The sequence below is a fragment of the Mytilus californianus genome, unplaced genomic scaffold (genome assembly GCF_021869535.1).
Source record: "Mytilus californianus isolate M0D057914Y unplaced genomic scaffold, xbMytCali1.0.p SCAF_6, whole genome shotgun sequence".
NCBI lineage: Eukaryota > Metazoa > Mollusca > Bivalvia > Mytilida > Mytilidae > Mytilus > Mytilus californianus.
The window spans coordinates 73998385-74012436 of record NW_026262712.1 but is presented as its reverse complement, the minus strand read 5'-3'; the positions used below and the strand labels follow the sequence as shown (position 1 = coordinate 74012436).

At 31.2% G+C, this 14052-nt stretch overlaps 1 protein-coding gene across 1 annotated transcript; it reads left to right on the top strand.

The window, feature by feature from the left end:
• The first annotated feature begins 4711 nt into the window (after nucleotides 1-4711).
• Nucleotides 4712-13301, top strand: LOC127706957 (microtubule-associated proteins 1A/1B light chain 3B-like). Its single transcript, XM_052211689.1, has 4 exons — nucleotides 4712-4838; nucleotides 5474-5529; nucleotides 6951-7057; nucleotides 9300-13301. Exons 1-4 carry the CDS (start codon nucleotides 4799-4801, stop codon nucleotides 9457-9459), a joined length of 363 nt encoding a protein of 120 aa, XP_052067649.1. The 5' UTR covers nucleotides 4712-4798; the 3' UTR covers nucleotides 9460-13301.
• The last annotated feature ends 751 nt before the right edge of the window (nucleotides 13302-14052 follow it).

Genomic DNA, 14052 nt, shown 5'->3' with positions numbered 1-14052 from the left:
CATAAACATGTTTAACCCCGCCGCATTTTTGCGCCTGTCCCAAGTCAGGATCCTCTAGCCTTTGTTAGTCTTGTATTATTTTTAATTTTAGTTTCTTGTGTACAATTTGGAGTTTAGTATGGCGTTCATTATCACTGAACTAGTATATATATTTGTTTAGGGGCCAGCTGAAGGACGCCTCAGGGTGCGGGAATTTCTCGCTGCATTGAAGACCTGTTGGTGACCTTCTGCTGTTGTCTGTTCTATGGTCGGGTTGTTGTCTCTTTGACACATACTCATTTCCATTCTCAATTTTATTAATAACGAAAACTTAACGTAGATCACAGAACTGCAGATGATGACCAATGAGGTCAGGGTAAGGTAAAAGTGACCTTTCCGACGGAAATGTATTGGCCGTTAGTTTTCTCATTTGACTTGTTTTATATTTGTAATTTCGGGGCCTTTATATAGCATATTGCTATTGCGGTATGGGTTTTGCTCATTGTTGAAGGCCGTACGATGACATGAAGTTGCTAACTTCTACGTCAGTTGGTCTATGGTAGAGAGTTGTCTCATTGACAATCATACCACATCTTCTCATGTTTTATATGCAATGATTCAGTTTATATGTTGATATACGGTTGTCTTATGACTACTAATAATAATTGAAAAAATCACTTGAAAAAAATCAATGCATTTAATTTTTCAAGCAGTCAGAGAACCAAGAAATTTTATTGAAAACATCTGTTACACAGAAGATCATGCCTAAACCCCCGCAAAGGTTTTAATGCAGTCTTTACCTCTGGTATATATACATGTAGCATGGGTAAACTATTTAATTTGATATTAAACAACAGATTTGATAATTTCTTATCTGATAACAACATAATTCACCAATCTAGTTAAAATATAGACCTCTGATTTCGTTATCCTCATATGAACTAAATAAGAGCACGCGAGTTAATATAGATTTGAAATTTAATCAGATTGATAATTCACGAAACTCAAATAGGATTTTCAAAGAAGGCCCGTAGCTCAGACCATATCTTTGTATTAAGATGTTTAATTGAAAAATATTTGAAAACTGGTAACAAACAATTGTTTACATGTTTTGTGGACTTTCGAAACGCATTCGATAAAGTTATACACATGGGCATTATGTATAAATTGCAACTTTGTAATATCAACAATTATTTTTATAGAATATTGAAATCTATGTATTCAAATGATAGGTTAGCGTAAAAGTGGACAACAAAATGATGACAGAGTTGTTTAACAGCAGAGGTTGGAGTAAGACAAGGCGATGTTTTGATTCCCAATCAATTTAAGTTTTTCTATAATGAACTCCAAACAATTTTACAAGAAAAGTCAGATTCAGTTTGTCTTAATAACAAGCAGACACCATGCCTCCTCTATAGAGATGATTTAAAAAAAAAATGTTTCTTTTCAGAAAATAGTTAAGGTAGAACTTCAAAAACAAACTTGATGTTTTACATAAATATTGTAATGAATGCTGTCTAGAAGTAAACTCCAATAAAACAAAAATAATTATTTTGAACAATAACGGAAGATTGTTACAGGATAATTTCCTTATTGGGAAAGAATACATAGAATGTGTATAGCAAAATAAATACTTGGGCCTTATTATTGAGAATACTGGGAACTTTAATGAGGCTAAAAAAACACAACTATTTCTCAAAATGTTGAAAGCCTGTTTTAAGCTGTATTGAGACTTGAAATCCTCAAGCCCAAGCATAAACATATCCCTACATTTATTTGATCATTGTATCAAACCTATTATTCTGTACGGTTGTGAGAATTGGGGTGTTATTTACATTGCTCCAAAGAGAACATCATTAACACTTTTTGATATATTCAAGGACTGGGAGACCAAAAAAACTCCACTTCAAGTTTTGCAAATACGAACTTGGGGTCCTCTAAATTGTGTACTAACATAGGAGTTGTAAAACAGAACTTGGAAAACATCCTCTATACATGTTAAAACAAATCTTCATGTATTGGCACAGACTAGAAAACTCACCATCAAACTTGCTCACCTACCCATACAAGGAATATATTCATTTGCACAACATAAACAAAGCTCATAGGATTAGCTCTTGGTTCACAAACCTACTCTTTTATGGTGAAACATTAAGCATTGATCTGACCAATTGCAAAAACTGGAGTAAACATATATTTAAGAAATCCCTTTTAAAATCTGTCTCAGAAACAGCTTCCTTGAGACCTGGAAGGAAGTAAAGTCTTTTTATTTACATGATAATGGCAAATTAAGCACATATTTCAAATTCAAATTCTCCTTTGTTAGAGAGAACTATTTATCCGATAAACATACTGATGATTGGAAATTCTTACAAAATTCAGATTGAGTTATCATAAATTAAGAATTGAAACTGGCCGTCATGAACGCAGGTTCAACTCTTCAGGTAAACTGGGATATATTCCAAGATGTGAAAGACTTTGTCAATATTGTAATTTGAACGTGATTGAGGACGAGCTCCATTTTGTATTGGAATGTCCTTTATATGTAGCACCGAGCACAGTTTTACCTGATAGTCTATTTATCAAATATCCAAAGTTGAGAATACTAAACTTAGAGAATTTAACAGTGGCGGATCCAGAGGGGGCGTAGAGGGCGTACGCACCCCCCCCCCCCCCCCCCCCCCTTTTGCTTGAACTTTTTTTTTGGAAAATGATGAATCAGACTAGACTTCGTGAACTTTGCCATTTCCCGGTCGTGTATTTGATTTTTATGCGACAATTCTTTACTTATAAAGATATTTTTCGCTCGTATTTACTGTAATATTTTATTGATTATGTCAGTTATGTGTTTCGCTACGATGGAGTTGATCAGTACGTTTGAAACGTCAATCAGTCATTTTGAAATTCAAATTGCAATAACACATTGCTTAGGCGGAGGATGACAAGCATGATGCCTTCAAAGCGACAAAGGATTGAGCAAGAACGTATTGACTTCTATTTCATATTTCCACTCAACAGAAAGTAATACTCTATTACACTCTCATGAAAAAAAAAGTTCCACGGCAATATTATTTACCTACGAAAATATGTTTAACCCAGCACGCCCCAGCCAATTAATAACATTGCTGAATAATGATCCCCAGTCAGTAAGCTCTAGATGTAATTTAAGTCTAAGGTACGGACCATTTGATTTGATAGGGCAGTCTCAGATATTTTAGAGAAAAAATTCTGACCCTGATTTTTGCCTTAAACAAAAATTCTGGCCGTATCTGTAATGAAAACAATTATCGTGTCCCCTTTTTGCTATAAGAAAAAAAAATCCAACAGATTAATTCAGCATTAAATGAACACGGTGAATGAAAAAACGGGCGTAATTTTTTTGGGGAGGTTTGCATGTAAATCCCATATCTGACCGGAATGTCTGTTTCGCCGAACTGATATACTGAATACTTTTTTCAAGGCCCAACTGCAACTTGCCTGCTGGATGTGGCCTTTATGTCTCCATTTGTCGACCGTCATTCACAACTTCGTTGTCATTTGATTTTCAGACTCATTCGTAGCCTTTGGTTGATTTGGAACCCCTCACTTCTCTTGTTGAGTGAAACATTTCAACCAAACATTTGGAAAAAAATTGCTTGTTTGTCTTTGTTCGTATCGGTCGTATTATAAACTTCATTGAATAGCCGTATATCATGTTTACAACAAGTAATCTGTGAGTTTATGCTAACTAACCATATACAACAAACGAGAATTGTCCATGTCCATTTTTTACTAACAAATCCCACATCAAATAAATTAGTACATAGCTTTAGATCCATTCAATCATTTTATAATAGACAATTAATGGGGAGAATGCGGCATCAAAAATGTCCAACCCAAGCTTACACTTTAACTATAAAATATACATACCCCACGTTAGGAACCGTCACTAAAAATATGCATTTTACACTTATTTTATGTTTTTTAGCCCAAAAAAGGTCCCAAAAATTTTACATACTACGCCCCCCCTTTCCCAAATCCTGGATCCGCCCCTGATTTATTCATTTGGAGTATGTCAATGCTATATAACATCTTTATGTAAATACCTGTACATAAGTTTTGAAACTGAAAATTAAAAATTGGAAAATAAATTTACCAAATTGAAAGTAAAATAACAAAAATACCGAACTCCGAGGAAAATTCAAAAAGGAAAGTCCCTAATCAAAAGGTTAAAATCAAAAGCTCAAACACATCAAACGAATGGATAACAACTGTCATATTCCTGGCTTGGTACAGGCATTTTCTTATGTAGAAAAAATGGTTGATTAAACCTGGTTTTATAGCTGACACACCTAACTGCACGTTTTAGTGACATATTATTGATTGGAGTTATCTTTCTTTCACTAGATAATGTTTGAATGAATGTTTTGTCTAAAATGAATTTATATATGTCTGTCTTTTTATTATCATTATTTGTTTGTGATGTATATGCCCTTAAGAGCCCTTTAATTAGGAAATAAACCTATTTGGTTTGATTTGATTTACTTTCGGTTCATAGTTATACCATCGCTATTCCGTTATACTACCTCACAAAGTAATAATTGAATCAAACTTTACTGTTAGGATCTCAAATTAGATAAGGGTGAACAATTCTTTCATTATTTTTTTTAATTTTCTCTGTTTATTTATGTCAAATTTTACCATCTCGACATTTTATCATCTCGTTCATTAAAATAGCATTAAGACATGGGGTGGCATTTAATTAAAGGAATGTCAAAAACATCCTGCCAAAAAACTAGGACATTGAAAACGTAATTCGCAGTTATAAAGTACCTAAATCATGAATAAAATTACCAGGTTCAAGGAGAGGAGGAACTACGGTAAGCTTTCCATATTGGACTAGATGATGTTAATATAGTGTTCAAGAGAAGAATAAAAGATGAAGTCAAATATATCCCTCTTAGTAGTTTCAGTAATTACACGCTCCTACTAGTCCTAGTCTTATATTATAATAGTAAACAACACACTGACCCGAATTATTGAAATGTTCAAAGTCCTATAATTAATAAAAGACTATTTGAGAAAAAACTGGAAGCATTTAAACTCATGAACATGTTTCACATAACATGCAGAAATAGTCCACAAGCAAAAGGGTTAAGACTGACAAGAGCTTTGAAGCTGAAAGTTTGTTTGATTGATTGATATATACTTGTATATAAAGTAAAAAAAAAACTTTAAATATGCATGTGCATCAATGAACCAAAGATATTGTTGAAACAAAAGTGTTTTCTGGTCAATATAAAACATTTGATTTACATGTATGATACATGTGTAGGATACATGTACAACTGAACCCTTTCGTAATCATTTATTAAAATTTATATAGGAGCCCTATATTCAAAAGGTGTAAATCATGATTCAGTTGGTAAATCAAGAAATAAAGACGGTGCGAAATTTTCCTGGTTTACATTACATGTATATAATGTAATTTTACTTAGTTTATGTTTCTTTATAGAACAGAGAAGTAGAGATGTTGAAGCTATCAGATGTCAACATGATGACAAGATACCAGTATGTACATTGTATTTGTTAATAATTCTTATATAACTTGCATATCTACAAATACTTGAATGTGATTGATCTGTTAGAATTTTCCCCCTTGGTTAACACTTTGATAGACCATGTTGCTATAACTATTGTTCCCTTTCAGGCTTTGTAAACTATGTTGATTTCACTGTGATATATTCATACACAGCTTGATATCATACAGACAAATGTAATTATAAGGATTAAACACATTTTATCTAGAGGTAATACCATGTAAAGGTTATTGATTTGTAAACTTGGCCAATGCACTCACAAACTTTACATAAGTTGATAATTACATGTAGGTTAGTTTAAGGGCAACCATTAGTGGTAGGTCAGTGATATTTGGTATGCAGTTGTATTCACATTGGCACATCTAATTTCCATGGAGATCATTAGGTCCTGCCCCCTCAGTAATGGTCTATTGACTGAATGTTTTGCTTAAGTTTACATGTATTAGTTCATGATTAGGTCAGTTTAAGGGGAACTGTTAGTGGTAGGTCAATGATATTTGGTATGCAGATGTATTAGTATTGGCACATCTCATTTCCATGGGGATTATTTGGCCCTTCCCCTTAGTCATGGTCTGTTGACTGCATAGTTTTCATGTTAAAGTCTGTGATCAGATTAGGTTAAGATAAACCACTAATATGATGTCAACAATAGAGTACAGTTGTATAAGCATTTGCAAGTCTCATTCAATTTCCATGGAGATAATTTGGCGCCATGCTTATCATCATGGTGCTTTGACTTTAAATAAAACTTTTGCATGTTTTACAAGTTATAGTATTTGTAAAAGGAATCACTTATGACCTGTATGAGATTTATCAAATGATGGATTGCTGTTTAATGGTCAGTGGCAAATATTTTAAAAAGCATACCTAGGACTATAGCAATTAAAAATATTGATGTGATGTGTGCATTTTACTAGACTGACTAAGTCACTTGGTGAGTCAGGTTTTCAATGTTACATGTATACATGCACAACAAGTGATCAGCTCATTAGATAACAGTCTGCTGAGGGAAGACATTTTGGTAACTGTATTGAATCATGATAGAAATGAAGAAAAGTCATGTTTCATCTTAAAAGGTTATACATTCATTCTGATAGATACCAATAAAAATAATCTCAAGTTGGCCAAATAATGCCATTTTACATGTACTTGACGTATCTCTTTTAATCATTCTTCAGTTTTATATACATTTATATAACCATGATAACCATACTCACTATCCACATGTATATCAAATTGTACATAGATGTTACCTCTTAATCCAAAGATATAACAGTATGAAAAATAATAAAAACTGATTAATGTTCAATCATGTTGATAACTTCTTAGATAGGTATTGATACATAATTTATGTGATAACTTAAAATTTTAAGAGATTTTTTTTACTTATAGGTAATAATTGAAAGATATGAAAAGGAGAAAAATTTACCACTGCTTGACAAAACCAAATTCTTGGTACCTGATAATGTAAATATGAGTGAGCTGGTCAAAATTATAAGGTATGTTGGTATGGTATATGATAGGATGAACTACATGTACATTGTATTCTAGTCTTTCAACAGAAATTAGAATCCCATTCAATTAAACAACAGTTTTAATGTGACTCATACTGAATCATTTACATGTTTACATGTACATGAAATTGTAAAAGATGCAAATCTCAAGTCTTCAACACACATATCACTGATATCAGTATTGTTTAACAACCTATACACTGTGTACATCTCAAGTCTTCAACACACATATCAGTATTGTTTAACAACCTATACACTGTGTACATCTCAAGTCTTCAACACACATATCAGTATTGTTTAACAACCTATACACTGTGTACATTTGAATAAATAGAAATGTTGAGTATACATCAATCAGTGAAACAGAAACCATAAAACACTAACTAGAACAGACAACTTAAGGGCAACATACAGCATTAAAAGATTAAGCTGTGTATAGCAAGTTCCTGTCTGTTTCTTTAAATCCCTTTCAATATATTTCATAGATACCTGGTTGGTGAGACAAGGACCTTTGGGCCTCTTGTTTAATCAGTTGATACCTTGTATTTTGCCTCTAATTTCAATACAATGTACTATCATCGTTCATGATTGTATTTAGTTATAAACTTTGTTTTTTGTCTCACATGCGAATTTAAGACATAGGAATTACAATGGGCAACAACAGTGTAAACTATTTGTATAAAGCTTTATACTTCAGACAGTAGAAGAACTTGATGATTCATACCTTGTTTATAGATACCTTATGTTATGAAGTTTCCATCTGTCATATGTCCATTGTTCTTGACCTCAATTTCATGGTTCAGTGACTGATTGAAAAAAAATTACACATTTTTTTTGTCAAGTGAAATACTCTCTTATTATGAGTAAAAGGATAACTATATTTGGTATATGAGTTCCTTGCAGCGTCTTCATGTCTGTCAGGTATGGTTCACCTGACCTCGATCTCATTTCATGGATCAGTGATCAAGGATTAAGTTACATGGTCAAGTCCGTATCTCAGATACTATAGGCAAAAAGCTGCATTAGGTCAACTATATATGGTGTATGGAATGATTGTAAGTTGTACATGTCTGACTGGCAGGTGTCATCTGACCTTGACCTCAATTTCATGGTTCATTGGACAATTCTTAGGCTTTGTAGTTTAGTCTATTTGTCAGATACTATAAGCAATAGGACCACTATATTTGGTGTATAGAATGATTGTAAGGTGAATGTGTCTATCTGGCAGGTTTCATCTGACCTTGTCCTCATTTTCATGGTTCATTGGACAATGTTTAGTTATTGTGGTTTGGTCTATTTCTCAGATATTAAAAGTAATAGGTCAATAATATTTGGTGTATGAAACAATTGTAAGGTGAACATTTCTGTCTAAGAGGGTTCATATGACCTTTGAACATGTCTCTCTAGCAGGGTTCATATGACCTTGACCTCATTTTCATGGTTCATTAGTCAATGATGAGTTTTCATAATTTTGTCTATTTGTCAGATACTGTAAGCAATAGGGCCATTATATTTGGTGTTTATAATGATTGTAAGGTGTATATGTCTGTCTAGCAGGTTTCATCTTACCTTGGCCTTATTTTCATGGTTCATTGGACAATATTTAGTTTTTTGTGGTTTGGTCTATTTTTCAGATATAAGCAACAGGTCAATCATATTAAGTGGATGAAACAATTGTAAGGTGTACATGTCTGTCTGGCAGGGTTCATATGACCTTGACCTCATTTTTATTGTTCATTGGTCCATGATAAGTTTGCAAAATTTTGTCAGTTTAATACTATATTAAAGTAACAGGTCAACTATAGTTGGTGTGTGGAATGATTCAAGGTGTACATGTCTGTCTGGCAGGGTTCAAATGACCTTGACCTCATTTTCATGGTTCATTGGTCTGTGTTAATAGTTTGTGGTTTGATCTGTTTTTTAGCTACTTTTAGCGACATGACTACTTTATTTGGTGTACGGAATGATTGTTAGGTGTACATATCTGTCTGGCATGGTTCATCTGACCGTGACCTCATTTTCATAGAACATTGATAATGTTAAATTTTTGTGATACTTGTAGTGAAACCTTTATATTAAAGACTTTCAACATGAATTCAATGATAAGTAAAACAGGCAAAACATTTCAGTGTGTGCACTCTTGTTTTATGTCCTTAATAGAATTATGTGCTGATGTCAGATCTTAAGAATAAATATATAATGAGTGATATTTTGATATTTATTTCAGACGAAGATTGCAGTTGAATTCCTCTCAAGCATTCTACCTCTTAGTTAACAACAGAACCTTGGTCAGTAATACAACACCAATAGCAGATGTTTACCGGAAAGAAAAAGACGAAGATGGATTCTTGTATATTGTATATGCTTCACAAGAAACTTTTGGGTGATCAGATAACGCAATATTCATATTAAGTCAAACAATTGTGATATTGTCATATAAGCAAGTCAGATTTATCAATGCATTTTATGACCATTTTATTTTTTAATCATAAACTTTTTTAGCACTTTACTGGACTATATCTGGCATAATTACTTTTGAATCTGACAACATATGTACAAACATGTATATATACATGTATACTATTTCAGAACACTTTTTTACACATAGTTAATCAGATCTGCTCCATTTATATGTAGCAAATTGTTAGATTATGTGTTTAAGTATTTAACAATTGTTCTTATTTTTGATGATAAATTTATTTCTTGGTACTGGAAAGTATTTCATTCAGTATGAGTGGATATGGATTTTAATATTAAATAACGAGAATTTCAGCAGAATCTGACCATACAACATTTAATGGTTCATCATGACATAAATGACATTGACTATATTGGTTTTGTGTATCTTTGACAAAGTGATAATGGTTTCTTAGCCATAAATTAACATAACAAATGACTTTACAAATGAAAAAAATTAGATACAAATTATTACATTTAGTTTAAATCAGATAAAGTTCATCAGATACTTTTGGACGTTGTTATGGGTAAGCCAATGAAAGAATGTATATGTGCAGAATAGAAAGAAGGAAAGTAAAAACAAATCAGTTTAGTATCCATACAACAATTCTCATCACCATGTCTTTTGTGTGCCTTATTTATCTCTTCTTGTCTATCTTTAGCTATTGTTTTTGCTACAGATTTTCTTTGCTTTCTGTTTGTCTCCCTGCTGCTTCATCCACCATTACAATGTTTTACTGGTTCCTGTTTGTAACTTGCTTTCACTGCCGTATCAAGCAATAGAGTTGATTAGATTAACTTGGGAACAGTTTATTTGAAGGATGTATATACATGGTGAAGGGGATATAGGAAAAACTCACTACAATTTAGTTCATTATGTTTATTCATTTACCTTATTTGTGGAATGTTTCTTATATCAGTTGAATGTTGGAATGCAATGTTAAGTATTAAAGCTTGGTTGTACATTGTAAAAGTATGAATTGGTGCTTGTTGTATTGTTTTGTTAGATATATCGGTTTTTATTTTGCAAACCTTTAACAAATATATATTTTAGATTTGCTATCAGTCAACAGTGTTTGATTTTATATTGAACAGTGGAAATTATTTCTTTTTTTGAAAGAGGGACAAATTATGTAAAAATCTTTGTCTTGGGACATTTGTTTATGAGAAAACCAATAGTTTATGAGAAAACCGATATTAAAAATTTGTAAAATTTTGTTATTTAATTTAACATTGATGACAATTGTTATTCTCTAAAACTGATATTTGTATGTGACAAATTAGTAACATTGGGTTTAATTTTAAGTTTTGATAAATTCACTTAAAGAAAAATTTAAATTATGTACTATGAGCATTATTTATTTGTTTCAAAACTTGATTGATAAATCGCGTTTTAAAATATTGAATGTTTAAACTGTATTTTCGTATTTATGTTTTGTTTATTATGCTTGACATCTTTAGTTGTTTGTGAAGGTAGAGGCATAAAGTGTTCCAATCATAAAACAGATGTTTACTTGTCCATGTTTAAGTTTAATAATATTTGATGGAGTAATGAAACTTATACTGTGGATTCTATTATTTTCGTGGGTTCCAATTTGAATAATAAGGAAAAATTGTACTTTATGAATATTTGATTTCGTGGTCTTGCCAAAGTCTGCATACAAGCCTTTACAAAATTTGCACTTTGTTGACCATTTAAATTCATGGTTCACCTTTATCCACGAAATCCACCAAAATTGGTATTCAACGAATAATAATGAATCCACAGTCTGTGAAAACCATCAACAAATTTACTATTCTAACTTTATCTCAAATTGTTGTTTCAGTTATGCATTATATTTCTGTATTTTTCTTATGCTTAGTATCACCACTTTTTAAATGTGTTATTACTTAGAATGCACCATATCCAGAAGAGATACCTTGATACAATTATTCATCACAATGGATCACATGGTTAAACTTCAAAATTTAATATTAAATCAAATGTGAAAACCAGCTTGCGATTGATTACTTTTCTGGTGTGAGGTCAAATTTTAGTAAAAATAGACAAATTTCATAAATATTTTCATTAAATTAACATAGACACAAGCAAGAAATAAATTCTTTATGTGAACTGGTTTCAAAGTAAACTTGCTGTATTCTTATCTTTTTTGGTTGAGGGTTGGACTCTATATTATTTTTTAGCATGTGTTCAACAAAGAGTTAAGATTTATGCATTTTTTTATGTTACTGAATTACGTGTAATTTATATTTTTTTAGTTGTTTTAGTGGGCATCAAAGAAGATTTAGATAGTAAAAAATTATGTTTGTATTTTTGCTAGTATTTTTAACTGTTATACAATACTGTTTGTAGAGTATTGTGGAAAATGGAGAACCCTTTTTTTTTGGTTCTTTGAATTGTAATATTAGCCTTTCAATATCTGTCTTTCACTAGTATTAGTACTTCTTTTAAGCAAAAATTGACAAAATTGTTTGTTTTTTTTTCTTATTATGACTGGTTTTATTTTGAACAAAGGCCTTGCCAGGAAAATATTTTGCTGTGAAATGTCTCTTTAACAGATACTTTATGGGATTGAAATACAGGGTGTTGCTTTAATTTAATTTGATTAAGCACTGTGCAGAAAATGACCATTTTAATCTCAATAAACCACTAATGACAATATGTTTACTATCACTGTGATTTCATCAGTAATACTTCTGTACTGAAATTGCCAATTACTTATTATAAATTTAGCAATTACTGCAAATTCAGAAATTATTGTGTGCATTTATTATTGCGATTTTTGAAAAATGGACAAAAATATGAGATTAATTCTTGCGATTTCTGGAAAATCTGCATACAGATATATGTATCAGATATCAGAATGTGAGTTCTTATTATTGCGATATTTATCCAGTCGCATTATTTGCATTTATAAAAACCTTCCAATAATTTCTGAATTTACAGTAAATAAGCATAATTAGAAAAGTTTAAGAAAGTATGAACACTTTTGAAAATAGAATAATCTCATTATACCTACTTCTTTTTGCACAACCTTTTTTTGTGTTTTCAGATTAAAATATTTATCAATTCTTTGTTTGACAACAGATTAATAATTTAGAATGAACATATTAGGGTAACCTATAGTTGTTAACTTCTATGTCATTTGGTCTCTGATGGAGAGTTGTCTCATTGGCAGTCATACTACATCTTCTTATTTTATATAACAAATTGTAAGAAAAATTATGCAAATATTTTCTTGTTTCTTGTGTGATGAAACTATTGTCTTTTTAATTGTTGAACAAAAATATATATATTGTATTATTATATGATCTTATATAGCACATTAACATGGTTGATGTAATATATATATTTATTTAACATTTAAAATATAGAAACTAATTACATTACAAGAACCTTTTATTTTCAGGAACATTTAAAATTAACAGTGTCATTGTACAATCTGTAGAACTGATTTCTAAAGTTTTTGTTAATATAAGGATATGTTTGTTATTGGAAAATCTGTTTATCATTTCCATGAAATACTTACTATATAATACCCCAAAAAAGATTTAAAGTCTAACTTTATTCTATCAATAATGTATCATTATCAGGTAACAATTACAATCTTCCTTGATATTAGCAGAGTGAACATTTTGAAACTGATTAATTGATCATAAAGTATGGTATTCACGATTTTCTGTAACCCATTTAAAAAAATTATGGAGGACGTATTAAAAATTTAGGATACAATTGATGTAAATACTGTAAATAAAATAAAACATGCGATAATCTGTTATACAATGCCATTTCTCCTTAAAAATGGATGCTGTACTCAGCTCTGCTGACCTGGCCTTGTGGTCATAAACATTTCAAGTATGATTATCATACTGGGACTCAGAATTCAACCAATCAACAAGCTTGATTTGATGTTGCAAGCACAATTTTTGTACTCAAGAGTACTGAGTAAAGCTTTATGACTGAGACCCCAGATATTATATTTTCCCCCATACTTTCTTTTCCTATAGAGAATCACTGAAACATCATCTCAGCAATTTTGTATTGCAGTTTTCTGTTAGAGTTACAAACATGTACATCAAAATAATTCTTCAGCTATCACACTTATTGAATTGAGAATAAACATTGCTATTATTGCAATGCAAAGAGACTGGCATTATAAATATTAAAAGAAGATGTGGTATGATTGCCAATGAGACAGCTATCCACCAGACTTAAGTTGAAGTGGTTGTAAATCATTATAGGCCACCATATATGGCAATCAACAATGAGAAAAACTCATAACATATAATTGGCTATAAAAGTCTCCGACATGAAAAATGTGAAACAACAACAAAAAATAGCACTCTTAATTTATTACAAAACAATTAATGAAAAAAAACCAAATGTGACTTGTTGTAAAACAAGTTTTAAACTTATGTTAAACTTGTTATCTATTGTAATTTTTATGTACAATATTAAAAGGAGATGCTGTATAAATGTCCATTAGACAGTAATACAATCGCTTAAAACAACATGCCATAAA